This window comes from Oncorhynchus clarkii, chromosome 17, assembly GCF_045791955.1.
Source record: "Oncorhynchus clarkii lewisi isolate Uvic-CL-2024 chromosome 17, UVic_Ocla_1.0, whole genome shotgun sequence".
Classification (NCBI taxonomy): domain Eukaryota; kingdom Metazoa; phylum Chordata; class Actinopteri; order Salmoniformes; family Salmonidae; genus Oncorhynchus; species Oncorhynchus clarkii.
This window is the reverse complement of record NC_092163.1, coordinates 10,595,876-10,609,893: the sequence shown is the minus strand read 5'-3', so window position 1 is coordinate 10,609,893 and position 14,018 is coordinate 10,595,876. Positions and strand designations below refer to the sequence as shown.

At 47.7% G+C, this 14,018-nt stretch overlaps 1 protein-coding gene across 2 annotated transcripts in view; it reads right to left on the bottom strand.

Moving 5' to 3' along the window:
* Positions 1-13,877, bottom strand: part of LOC139369564 (DDB1- and CUL4-associated factor 15-like) — a 28,663-nt gene extending 14,786 nt beyond the window's left edge. The window contains exons 1-8 of one of the 2 annotated variants that reach the window (XM_071108810.1): positions 13,785-13,877; positions 12,804-12,901; positions 9,614-9,752; positions 8,530-8,636; positions 7,902-8,044; positions 2,688-2,849; positions 1,733-2,332; positions 750-841 (exon numbers count right to left, since the gene is read on the bottom strand). In XM_071108810.1, coding sequence (XP_070964911.1) covers positions 750-841; positions 1,733-2,332; positions 2,688-2,849; positions 7,902-8,044; positions 8,530-8,636; positions 9,614-9,752; positions 12,804-12,901; positions 13,785-13,877 — 1,434 coding nt within the window. The remainder of the gene's footprint in view (positions 1-749; positions 842-1,732; positions 2,333-2,687; positions 2,850-7,901; positions 8,045-8,529; positions 8,637-9,613; positions 9,753-12,803; positions 12,902-13,784) is intronic. The other variant, XM_071108811.1, reaches the window with a different exon arrangement.
* Positions 13,878-14,018: the final 141 nt, after the last annotated feature.

The following is a 14,018-nucleotide window of genomic DNA, read 5'->3' as shown; positions in this document are numbered from 1 at the left end:
AGACACACACTCTGTAGGACAGACACACACTCTGTAGGACAGACACACACTTCAGCATTTTCTGGTTTACTACAGGTCTAAAACAATAACACACACACACTCTCAGTAGGACACACACATTAGCATGTTCTGGTTTACTACAGGTCTAAAACAATAACACACACACTCTCAGTAGGACACACACATTAGCATGTTCTGGTTTACTGCAGGTCTAAACATTAACTCACACACTCTGTAGGACACACACACACACACACTCTGTAGGACACACACACACTCTGTAGGACACACACACACACACTCTGTAGGACACACACACACTCTGTAGGACACACACACACTCTGTAGGACACACACACACACTCTGTAGGACACACACACACACTCTGTAGGACACACACACACACTCTGTAGGACACACACACACACTCTGTAGGACACACACACACACACTCTGTAGGACACACACACACACTCTGTAGGACACACACACACTCTGTAGGACACACACACACTCTGTAGGACACACACACACTCTGTAGGACACACACACACTCTGCAGGACACAGACATTAGCATGTTCTGGTTTACTGCAGGTCTCCTGGACTTGGGTTCCTTCCAAATACTAAGTGAAGACAACAGGTGTAAATATTAACACTCAGGCCCTGTGTCTCAGACACATCTCTCCTTCTGCTGATCTAGTTATCTCAATTGGTAGGGCTGGATTTTATTCTCTCACACACACACACCTGTCCGTTGTGGGGCCCAGTGACCAGCTGTAGGTTGCGTCCCTTCAGGTCAGTCACAGTGAAGGGCAGCTGGACCTTATCATCCTCATAACCTAGAGGGAGCGAGGGAAGAAAGAGAAGAGGGGAGCGAGAGAGGGAGGGATAGAGTGAGGGAAGAGAGATAGGAAGAGGGATGGATAGAGGGAGGGGTGAGGGAGAGAGTGAGGCGTGAGGGAGAGAGTGAGGGGTGAGGGAGAGAGTGAGGGGTGAGGGAGAGAGTGAGGGGTGAGGGAGAGAGTGAGGGGTGAGGGAGAGAGTGAAGGGTGAGGGAGAGAGTGAGGGGTGAGGGAGAGTGAGGGGTGAGGGATAGAGGGAAGAGAGAGGGGGGGAGAGAGAGAGAGGGGGAAGAGAGAGGGGGAAGAGAGAGGGGGAAGAGAGAGGGGGGGAAGAGGGAGGGATAAAGGGAAGAGAGAGGGGGGGGAGAGAAGAGAGAGGGGCGAGGGGGAAGAGAGAGAGGGGGAAGAGAGAGAGGGGGAAGTGAGAGAGGGAGAGAAGGAAGAATGAGAGAGGGAGAGAAGGAAGAATGAGAGAGGGAGAGAAGGAAGAATGAGAGAGGGAGAGAAGGAAGAATGAGAGGGAGAGAAGGAAGAATGAGAGAGGGAGAGAAGGAAGAATGAGAGAGGGAGAGAAGGAAGAATGAGAGAGGGAGAGAAGGAAGAATGAGAGAGGGAGAGAAGGAAGAATGAGAGAGGGAGAGAAGGAAGAATGAGAGAGGGAGAGAAGGAAGAATGAGAGAGGGAGAGAAGGAAGAATGAGAGAGGGAGAGAAGGAAGAATGAGAGAGGGAAGAGAGGGAGAGAAGGAAGAATGAGAGAGAGGGATAGAGTGAGGGGTGAGCAGAAATAGAGGGCGAGACAGAAATAAAGGGAGGAGTTTCAGCTTCCTATTTACATGACCAAGCACATTGTGTGTTACATGTGAAAACTTCTACAGTGTGTGTCTCACCTCCTGCATCCTGTTCTGGCGCCCCCGGCTGTGGCATGCGGTACTGCAAGCGGGTGTAGTTGACATATCCCGGCTCGCTGCAGCCTGCTTCCTGAGAAGAATGAGGAGTGGGGGGGGACGAGGAGGAGGAGGCAGGAGACGTCATCGCACTACACTGAATAGAGTCCTCCGGCAAAGGTCGCAACAAACTTTGGTTCCCAGCTGAAGTGGAAGTCTGTGGTACGCTAGTCAGTTGATCCGTTTGTGTGTCTTCCCTCTGTTCTCTGTCCCTCTCCACGCTCACCCCTTCTCTCTCAGTCACGACAGCCTCCTCTCCTACTTCGCTCCCCTCCGGATTCCCTCTCCTCTCCCCTCCCTCGTTTTCTCTCCCTCCTCCCTGGGCACGTCTGAAGAGGTCGGCGGCGAACTCTCGCGCCCGGGCGGCAGCGTGTGATTGGCTAGGGGAAAGAGGGGCGGGGCTTGGTTTGGCAGTTAGCAGGCGGCTGTCGGGAGACCCGTGAGAGGAAGAGGATGAAGAGGGCGATGGAGGGGTTTGATGTTCTAAGGTGGGGGCTGTGGCTCTCTTTCTGAACAGGATCTGAGAGGAATGACCCTGCTCACCTGTTGACAACACAGGAGACGAGACTTAGTAATATCCCACAGGGGACTCAGTAATATCCCACAGGGGACTCAGTAATATCCCACAGGGGACTCAGTAATATCCCACAGGGGACTCAGTAATATCCCACAGGGGACTCAGTAATATCCCACAGGGGACTCAGTAATATCCCACAGGGGACTCAGTAATATCCCACAGGGGACTCAGTAATATCCCACAGGGGACGGGAGATAGTCATATCATCACACAGGAGAAACAAAAAAGAGAGGGAAAATGAACGAGACAGAAAGAGAGAAGGGGTAGAGAGAAATTAAACTGAACCAGAAAGGTGAAGTGTGTGTTTGCGTTGTCTCCTACCTGGACAGAGGGACACAGAGCAGGCCACCAGGGAATAGGAGGTGTTGAGGAAGATCACCTGGTCTTTCTTCAGCTGGAAGGCAGGCTGGAAGGTGGGGAAGGGATAGACCACCTGGTACCGACTGTTCAACATATAGCCATGTTCCAGACACTCTCCACTACCTAGAGAGAGAGAGAGACACTGTTCAACATATAACCAACCATGTTCCAGACACTATCCACTACCTAGAGAGAGAGAGAGAGAGACTGTTCAACATATAACCATGTTCCAGACACTCTCCACTACCTAGAGAGAGAGAGAGACACTGTTCAACATAAAACCATGTTCCAGACACTCTCCACTACCCAGAGAGAGAGACTGTTCAACATATAACCATGTTCCAGACACTCTCCACTACCCAGAGAGACTGTTCAACATATAACCATGTTCCAGACACTCTCCACTACCTAGAGAGAGAGACTGTTCAACATATAACCATGTTCCAGACACTCTCCACTACCTAGAGAGAGAGACTGTTCAACATATAACCAACCATGTTCCAGATACTCTCCACTACCTAGAGAGAGAGACTGTTCAACATATAACCAACCATGTTCCAGATACTCTCCACTACCTAGAGAGAGAGACTGTTCAACATATAACCATGTTCCAGACACTCTCCACTACCTAGAGAGAGAGAGACTGTTCAACATATAGCCATGTTCCAGACACTCTCCACCACCTAGAGAGAGAGACTGTTCAACATATAACCATGTTCCAGACACTCTCCACTACCTAGAGAGAGAGAGAGAGACTGTTCAACATATAGCCATGTTCCAGACACTCTCCACTACCTAGAGAGAGAGACCATGTTCCAGACACTATCCACTACCTAGAGAGATAATGTTCAACATTTAACCATGTTCCAGACACTCTCCACTACCTAGAGAGAGAGACTGTTCAACATATAGCCATGTTCCAGACACTCTCCACTACCTAGAGAGAGAGACCATGTTCCAGACACTATCCACTACCTAGAGAAAGACTGTTCAACATATAACCATGTTCCAGACACTCTCCACTACCTAGAGAGAGAGACTGTTCAACATATAACCATGTTCCAGACACTCTCCACTACCTAGAGAGAGAGACCATGTTCCAGACACTCTCCACTACCTAGAGAGAGACTGTTCAACATATAACCATGTTCCAGACACTCTCCACTACCTAGAGAGAGAGACTGTTCAACATTTAACCATGTTCCAGACACTCTCCACTACCCAGAGAGACTGTTCAACATATAACCATGTTCCAGACACTCTCCACTACCTAGAGAGAGAGACTGTTCAACATATAACCATGTTCCAGACACTCTCCACTACCTAGAGAGAGAGACTGTTCAACATATAACCAACCATGTTCCAGATACTCTCCACTACCTAGAGAGAGAGACTGTTCAACATATAACCAACCATGTTCCAGATACTCTCCACTACCTAGAGAGAGAGACTGTTCAACATATAACCATGTTCCAGACACTCTCCACTACCTAGAGAGAGAGAGAGAGAGAGACTGTTCAACATATAGCCATGTTCCAGACACTCTCCACCACCTAGAGAGAGAGACTGTTCAACATTTAACCATGTTCCAGACACTCTCCACTACCTAGAGAGAGAGAGACTGTTCAACATATAGCCATGTTCCAGACACTCTCCACTACCTAGAGAGAGAGACTGTTCAACATATAACCATGTTCCAGACACTCTCCACTACCTAGAGAGAGAGAGACCATGTTCCAGACACTCTCCACTACCTAGAGACTGTACAACATATAGCCATGTTCCAGACACTCTCCACTACCTAGAGAGAGACTGTTCAACATATAACCATGTTCCAGACACTCTCCACTACCTAGATAGAGAGAGACCATGTTCCAGACACTCTCCACTACCTAGAGAGAGAGAGACTGTTCAACATTTAACCATGTTCCAGACACTCTCCACTACCTAGAGAGAGAGAGACCATGTTCCAGACACTCTCCACTACCTAGAGACTGTACAACATATAGCCATGTTCCAGACACTCTCCACTACCTAGAGAGAGACTGTTCAACATATAACCATGTTCCAGACACTCTCCACCACCTAGAGAGAGAGACTGTTCAACATTTAACCATGTTCCAGACACTCTCCACTACCTAGAGAGAGAGAGACTGTTCAACATATAGCCATGTTCCAGACACTCTCCACTACCTAGAGAGAGAGACCATGTTCCAGACACTATCCACTACCTAGAGAGAGAGAGAGACTGTTCAACATATAGCCATGTTCCAGACACTCTCCACTACCTAGAGAGAGAGACCATGTTCCAGACACTATCCACTACCTAGAGAGAGACTGTTCAACATTTAACCATGTTCCAGACACTCTCCACTACCTAGAGAGAGAGACTGTTCAACATATAGCCATGTTCCAGACACTCTCCACTACCTAGAGAGAGAGACCATGTTCCAGACACTATCCACTACCTAGAGAGAGACTGTTCAACATATAACCATGTTCCAGACACTCTCCACTACCTAGAGAGAGAGACTGTTCAACATTTAACCATGTTCCAGACACTCTCCACTACCCAGAGAGACTGTTCAACATATAACCATGTTCCAGACACTCTCCACTACCCAGAGAGACTGTTCAACATATAACCATGTTCCAGACACTCTCCACTACCTAGAGAGAGAGACTGTTCAACATATAACCATGTTCCAGACACTCTCCACTACCTAGAGAGAGAGACTGTTCAACATATAACCATGTTCCAGACACTCTCCACTACCTAGAGAGAGAGAGAGAGACTGTTCAACATATAGCCATGTTCCAGACACTCTCCACCACCTAGAGAGAGAGACTGTTCAACATTTAACCATGTTCCAGACACTCTCCACTACCTAGAGAGAGAGAGACTGTTCAACATATAGCCATGTTCCAGACACTCTCCACTACCTAGAGAGAGAGACTGTTCAACATATAACCATGTTCCAGACACTCTCCACTACCTAGAGAGAGAGAGACCATGTTCCAGACACTCTCCACTACCTAGAGACTGTACAACATATAGCCATGTTCCAGACACTCTCCACTACCTAGAGAGAGACTGTTCAACATATAACCATGTTCCAGACACTCTCCACTACCTAGAGAGAGAGAGACCATGTTCCAGACTCTCCACTACCTAGAGAGAGAGAGACTGTTCAACATTTAACCATGTTCCAGACACTCTCCACTACCTAGAGAGAGAGAGACCATGTTCCAGACACTCTCCACTACCTAGAGACTGTACAACATATAGCCATGTTCCAGACACTCTCCACTACCTAGAGAGAGAGACTGTTCAACATATAACCATGTTCCAGACACTCTCCACTACCTAGAGAGAGAGAGACCATGTTCCAGACACTCTCCACTACCTAGAGAGAGAGAGAGACTGTTCAACATTTAACCATGTTCCAGACACTCTCCACTACCTAGAGAGAGAGAGACCATGTTCCAGACACTCTCCACTACCTAGAGAGAGAGAGACTGTTCAACATTTAACCATGTTCCAGACACTCTCCACTACCTAGAGAGAGAGACCATGTTCCAGACACTCACCACTACCTAGAGAGAGACTGTTCAACATATAGCCATGTTCCAGACACTCTCCACTACCTAGAGAGAGACTGTTCAACATATAACCATGTTCCAGACACTCTCCACTACCTAGAGAGAGACCATGTTCCAGACACTCTCCACTACCTAGAGAGAGACTGTTCAACATATAACCATGTTCCAGACACTATCCACTACCTAGAGAGAGAGAGAGACTGTTCAACATATAGCCATGTTCCAGACACTCTCCACTACCTAGAGAGAGAGACTGTTCAACATATAACCATGTTCCAGACACTCTCCACTACCTAGAGAGAGAGAGAGACTGTTCAACATATAACCATGTTCCAGACACTCTCCACTACCTAGAGAGAGACTGTTCAACATATAGCCATGTTCCAGACACCCTCCACTACCTAGAGAGAGAGACTGTTCAACATATAGCCATGTTCCAGACACTCTCCACTACCTAGAGAGAGAGAGACTGTTCAACATATAACCATGTTCCAAACATTCTCCACTACCTAGAGAGAGAGACTGTTCAACATATAACCATGTTCCAGACACTCTCCACTACCTAGAGAGAGAGAGAGACTGTTCAACATATAACCATGTTCCAGACACTCTCCACTACCTAGAGAGAGACTGTTCAACATATAGCCATGTTCCAGATACTCTCCACTACCTAGAGAGACTGTTCAACATATAGCCATGTTCCAGACACTCTCCACTACCTAGAGAGAGAGACTGTTCAACATATAGCCATGTTCCAGACACTCTCCACTACCTAGAGAGAGAGAGACTGTTCAACATATAACCATGTTCCAGACACTCTCCACTACCTAGAGAGAGAGAGACTGTTCAACATATAGCCATGTTCCAGACACTCTCCACTACCTAGAGAGACTGTTCAACATATAACCATGTTCAAGACACTCTCCACTACCTAGAGAGAGACTGTTCAACATATAGCCATGTTCCAGACACTCTCCACTACCTAGAGAGAGAGACCATGTTCCAGACACTATCCACTACCTAGAGAGAGACTGTTCAACATATAACCATGTTCCAGACACTCTCCACTACCTAGAGAGAGACTGTTCAACATATAGCCATGTTCCAGACACTCTCCACTACCTAGAGAGAGAGACCATGTTCCAGACACTATCCACTACCTAGAGAGAGACTGTTCAACATATAACCATGTTCCAGACACTCTCCACTACCTAGAGAGAGACTGTTCAACATATAGCCATGTTCCAGACACTCTCCACTACCTAGAGAGAGAGAGACTGTTCAACATATAACCATGTTCCAGACACTCTCCACTACCTAGAGAGAGACCATGTTTCAGACACTCTCCACTACCTAGAGAGAGAGAGACTGTTCAACATATAACCATGTTCCAGACACTCTCCACTACCTAGAGAGAGAGACCATGTTCCAGACACTCTCCACTACCTAGAGAGAGAGAGAGAGACTGTTCAACATATAGCCATGTGTGTATATGTGTATATGTGTGTGTGTGTGTGTATGTGTGTGTGTATGTGTATATGTGTGTATGTGTGTATGTATGTATGCGTGTACCTGTGCGTATGGTAGAGGTATTTGGAGGGCAGCACTGAGAGCAGGGTCTGAGAGGAGGCATGGAGGCGATGGTGATGTAGATATCTCTGTTGTTCTCATCACTCATCATCAGATTCATCAACACTGAGCTGGAGCTACGAGTACTGACACAGAGAGGGGGAGAGAGAAGAGTATGGGGAAGGGTGGGTAGAGTGTAGGGGTGTTGGAGGGAAAAGAGAGATGAGGGAGGGAGAGAGAGAGTATGGGGAAGGGTGGGTAGAGTGTAGGGGTGTTGGAGGGAAAAGAGAGATGAGGGAGGGAGAGAGAGAGTATGGGGAAGGGTGGGTAGAGTGTAGGGGTGTTGGAGGGAAAAGAGAGATGAGGGAGGGAGAGAGATGAGGGAGGGAGAGAGAGAGAGAGTATGGGGAAGGGTGGGTAGAGTGTAGGGATGTTGGAGGGAAAAGAGAGATGAGGGAGGGAGAGAGAGAGAGAGTATGGGGAAGGGTGGGTAGAGTGTAGGGATGTTGGAGGGAAAAGAGAGATGAGGGAGGGAGAGAGAGAGAGAGAACGTGCAGAAATGTCCAGTCACTGATCTGATCACAGACATCATCTCTACAAAGACCAAATGTACGCTGGCTTGATGTCTTACTTGAAGCCAAAGATGACGATCTTGGAGTGGTCGTTGGGCCACTCACACACTGTCAGGTAGAGATCACTGTAGATGTCCTCACCTGTAAACAGACGCACATGGTGCACCTGAGGGAGGTGGGTGGAGAGAGAGGAGGTGGATGGAGAGAGAGAGGTGGGTGGAGAGAGAGAGGAGGTGGGTGGAGAGAGAGAGGAGGTGGGTGGAGAGAGAGAGGAGGTGGGTGGAGAGAGAGGAGGGGGATGGAGAGAGAGGAGGGGGATGGAGAGAGAGGAGGGGGGATGGAGAGAGAGGAGGGGGGATGGAGAGAGAGGAGGTGGATGGAGAGAGAGAGGAGGTGGGTGGAGAGAGAGAGGAGGTGGGTGGAGAGAGAGAGGAGGTGGGTGGAGAGAGAGGAGGGGGATGGAGAGAGAGGAGGGGGGATGGAGAGAGAGGAGGTGGATGGAGAGAGAGAGGTGGGTGGAGAGAGAGAGGAGGTGGGTGGAGAGAGAGAGGAGGTGGGTGGAGAGAGAGAGGAGGTGGGTGGAGAGAGAGGAGGGGGATGGAGAGAGAGGAGGGGGGATGGAGAGAGAGGAGGTGGATGGAGAGAGAGGAGGTGGATGGAGAGAGAGGAGGTGGATGGAGAGAGAGGAGGTGGATGGAGAGAGAGGAGGTGGATGGAGAGAGAGGAGGTGGATGGAGAAAGAGGTGGATGGAGAGAGAGGAGGTGGATGGAGAGAGAGGAGGAGGTGGAGAGAGAGGAGGTGGATGGAGAGAGAGGAGGTGGATGGAGAGAGAGGAGGTGGATGGAGAGAGAGGAGGTGGATGGAGAGGTGGGTGGAGAGAGAGGAGGTGGAGAGAGAGAAGAGAGATTAAGAGATGATACGTTTTAAAAAAGGGCACAATGGGACAACAGAATGATGAAGGAGGGATGAAATCATCTCCATCTCCTCTCCATTGTAGCTGGTGTAACTGTTGACAGGCCAATCAGCAACACATCATCCACCTCATTACTGCTATAAGGACTGGAGACCACTTCCAGTCAGCCCATAGTAGGTCTGCTCTACAGGCCCACATCCCTTCAGGCCACACGGACGGTCCAACCTACCTGTTTGAGTCTGCTGTGTAGGTTGAACTCCCACCAGTAGAGGTGATAGGTGTAGAAGGAGAAGTCATCGTCCTCTCCACAGTCACTGGTGTAGGACAACACGTAACGACCACACTTAGTGAACCCCAGGAAGATGTGTCTGGAACAAGAGAGAGGGAGGGGTGTGAGAGTGGGGACACAAGGTGTGTGTGGAGATGATTTAAATGACTAGTTTAGTTGGCTCAATGTTGCTCAACATTTCTCTGGTTCGCTAACAGAGAATTCCATCCAGATGGCAAGATACTTAACAATGCTAACAATACTTGTTCCGCCACACTTTTTCCCTCACCTCAAACTTTACAAATGACAGTTGTTTTTTCGGTTACAGTTCAGGAAGTACGCTTCACCTTCTCACCTAACGTTACCTCTTCACCCCCGTCTCCGTGGTCAGGCTTCTCACCTAACGTTACCGCTTCACCCCCGTCTCTGTGGTCAGGCTTCTCACCTAACGTTACCTCTTCACCCCCGTCTCTGTGGTCAGGCTTCTCACCTAACGTTACCTCTTCACCCCCGTCTCTGTGGTTAGGCTTCTCACCTAACGTTACCTCTTCACCCCCGTCTCCGTAGTCAGGCTTCTCACCTAACGTTACCTCTTCACCCCCGTCTCAGTGGTCAGGCTTCTCACCTAACGTTACCTCTTCACCCCCGTCTCAGTGGTCAGGCTTCTCACCTAACGTTACCTCTTCACCCCCGTCTCTGTGGTCAGGCTTCTCACCTAACGTTACCTCTTCACCCCCGTCTCAGTGGTCAGGCTTCTCACCTAATGTTACCTCTTCACCCCCGTCTCAGTGGTCAGGCTTCTCACCTAATGTTACCTCTTCACCCCCGTCTCTGTGGTCAGGCTTCTCCCCTAACGTTACCTCTTCACCCCCGTCTCTGTGGTCAGGCTTCTCACCTAACGTTACCTCTTCACCCCCGTCTCCGTGGTCAGGCTTCTCCCCTAACGTTACCGCTTCACCCCAGTCTCCGTGGTCAGGCTTCTCACCTAACGTTACCTCTTCACCCCGGTCTCCGTGGTCAGGCTTCTCACCTAACCACCCCCGTCTCCGTGGTCAGGCTTCTCCCCTAACGTTACCTCTTCGTTATCATTCAGGGGACGCGCTGCTGTAAGTTAACTGGCAAACTGCCATTGCACTCTCCGCTCTTCCCAGAGCGCCCGCTGATGCTGTAACTAGCAAATTGGTTGTCTCTTCTCCCTTCGGTCGCAGCATTCTGTTATGTCAAGCCTTGGATTCAGCCAGTAATGATCGCAAACTGGCTCTAACCAGAATTGAAAGAGGAGTGGGAGGCCCCGGTGCACAACTGAGCAAGAAGACAAGTACATTAGAGTGTCTAGTTTGAGAAACAGACACCTCACAAGTCCTCAACTGGCAGCTTCATTAAATAGTACCCGCAAAACACCAGTCTCAACGTCAACAGTGAAGAGGCGACTCCGGGATGCTGGCCTTCTGGGCAGAAATGTATAAGTGACCCCAAACTTTTGAACTGTAGTGTATATAAATACACACACAGCAACAGTCAAAGGTTTGAACTGTAGTGTATATACATATACACAGCAACAGTCAAAGGTTTGAACTGTAGTGTATATACATATACACAGCAACAGTCAAAGGTTTGAACACCTACTCATCCCAGGGTTTTTCTTTATTTTATTGTGGAATTATAGTGAAAACAACAAAACTATGAAATAACACATATGGAATCATGTAGTAAACCCCCCCCCAAAAAGTGATGAACAAATCAAAATATATTTTATATTTGAGATTCTTCAAAGTAGCCACCCTTTGCCTTGGTGACAGCTTTGCACACTTGGCATTCTCTCAACCAGCTTCAATTAACAGGTGTTCCTTGTTAAGTTATTTTGTGGAATTTCTTTCCTTCTTAAAGTGTTTGATCCAATCAGTTGTGTTGTGACATGATAGGGGTGACATACAGAACATAACCCTATTTGGGCAAGAACAGCTCAAATAAGCAAAGACAAATGACAGTCCATCATTCCTTTAAGACATGAAGGTCAGTCAATCTGGAAAATGTCAAGACCTTTGAAAGTTTTTTCATGTGCAGTTGCAAAAACCATGAAGCACTATGATGAAACTGGCTCTCATGAGGACCGCAACAGGAAAGGAAGGACCTGAGTTACCTCTGTTGCAGAGAATAAGTTAAATTGAGTTAACAGCCTCAGAAATTGCAGCCCAAATATATGCTTCACAGAGTTCAAGTAACAGACATTTCAACATCAACTGTTCAGAGGAGACTGTGAATCAAGCCTTCATGGTTGAATTGCTGCAAATAAACCAATACTAAAGGACACCAATAAGAAGATGAGACTTGCTTGGGCCAAGAAACACGAGTAATGGACATTAGACCGGTGGTAATCTGTCCTTTGGTCTGATGAGTCAAAATTAGAGATGTTTGGTTACAACCGCTGTGTCTTTGTAAGACGCAGAGTAGGTGAACGGATGATCTCCATATGTATGGTTCCCACTGTGAAACAGAGGTGGTGTTGTGATGGTGCTTTGCTGGTGACACTGTCTGTGATTTATTTAGAATTCAAGGCACACTGAACTAGCAGGGCTACCACAGCATTCTGCAGAGATATGCCATGCCATCTGGTTTGCACTTAGTGGGACTATCATTTGTTTTTTAACACAACAATGACCCAAAACACACCTTTAAGATGTGTTAGGGCTATTAGACCAAGAAGGAAAGTGATGGCGTGCTGCATCAGATCACCCAACCTCAACCCAATTGAGATGGTTTGGGATGAGTTGAATGGCAGAGCGAAGGAAAAGCATCCAACAAGTGCTCAGCATATGTGGGAACTCCTTCGAGACTGTTGCTGGTTGAGAGAATGCCAAGAGTGTGCAAAGCTGTCACCAAGCAAAGGGTGGCTACTTTGAAGAATCTCAAATATATGTATATTTTTTGGTTACTATATGATTCCATGTGTTATTTCATAGTTTTGATGTCTTCACTGTTATTATACAATGTAGAAAACAGTACAAATAAAACCCAAACTTTTGACTGGTACTGTATATACACACACACACAGTATCTGTGTAAAGTTAGGACACACCTACTCACTCAAGTTTTTTGTCGTCATTATCACTATTTTCTACATTGTAGAAAGACACTCTTCCAAAACACTCACCCTGCTCTGAGGAACTCCTCGCTGACTATGTTCTTCAGGGGAACACAGACGCGCGGGGGTAGTTTCCGGAACAAGCGCTGAGAATACTGGCCAGACAACTATAGGAGAGAGGACGTGGAAAGTTAGTGAAAAGTGGTCAACGTACCCAATAAATAACCTCCATTGAAACAGCTTGTTAGTCCAGGGGGTCGTGTGTATAACCATCTCAGAGTAGTCGAGCGGATTTAGAATCCGTTTTGCCTTTCAGATTATGGGTAAGATTACTTGGACAGGAGGGACCTCAGATCAGCACCTACCCTGAGATGCTTAATAACGCACAGCACTCGGATGAGGCTTGGTAGCAGTCCAGGAAACCAGTCTTAACCACTCTACCTACACACCTACCCAGCAGTGTTCTGTCATCCAGGTCTCTAGGGTGTACACTGCATGGTTTTGTTCTAAATCAACATTAACACCTGATTTAACTCGCTGATCAGCATCACCTTTAACGTTAGCTGAAACAGAAGGCCAGCAGTCCCCAAGACCAGAATTGAAAAACATTGCAACACAGAGGAATCATGTCGTGCATAGTGATCTGAAATAGCCAGCGGCGACTACAAATGCAAAACTAGTCAATTGGCGCGTTAGCTTGTTGCGTTAGTGAATGCGAAATAAACAGGTAACGTGCGCTAGCTGGCTTACTGCTCGGTTCAACAAACGTTAGCTAGCTAAGTGGCTTGGGATAGACGGTTAACTAGCTAGCAACATTCCCTCACACAATATAGCAACCAGCTGGTTAACTTAGTTATCATAGATTGTAGCTAGGTTTTGGCCAAAGGTGGCTTGTTAACGAGTCAGCCTGCTAGCTAACGTTGGTGCTTAAAAACGCGTTAACTAGCTAGCATCCGCAGGGTCTGGCACTATCGAGACATTGACCCTGCGACTTCACATTCTTCGTCAAAGCCATGCTTGTGCCATTCTCTTGTCTAGTTTGTTGCATACCTTTCCACGGTTCAGAAGCTTAACGACATGTTCTTTGTGTTTTCTCTGCGTTTGTTTGTTACCGTCCTTTTCTGATTTCGAGCTGGGCGCCATTTTCCGCCGTAGTGTTGACTAGGCCCCGCCTACCTTCCGACCCATGGTCTTCCCATTGGTTCTCGATCATGGTGCGAGCAGTCCGATTGGCATACATGAACGTAAGTCAAAAACGAAAACAAATCTCCCAGCATGTGATTG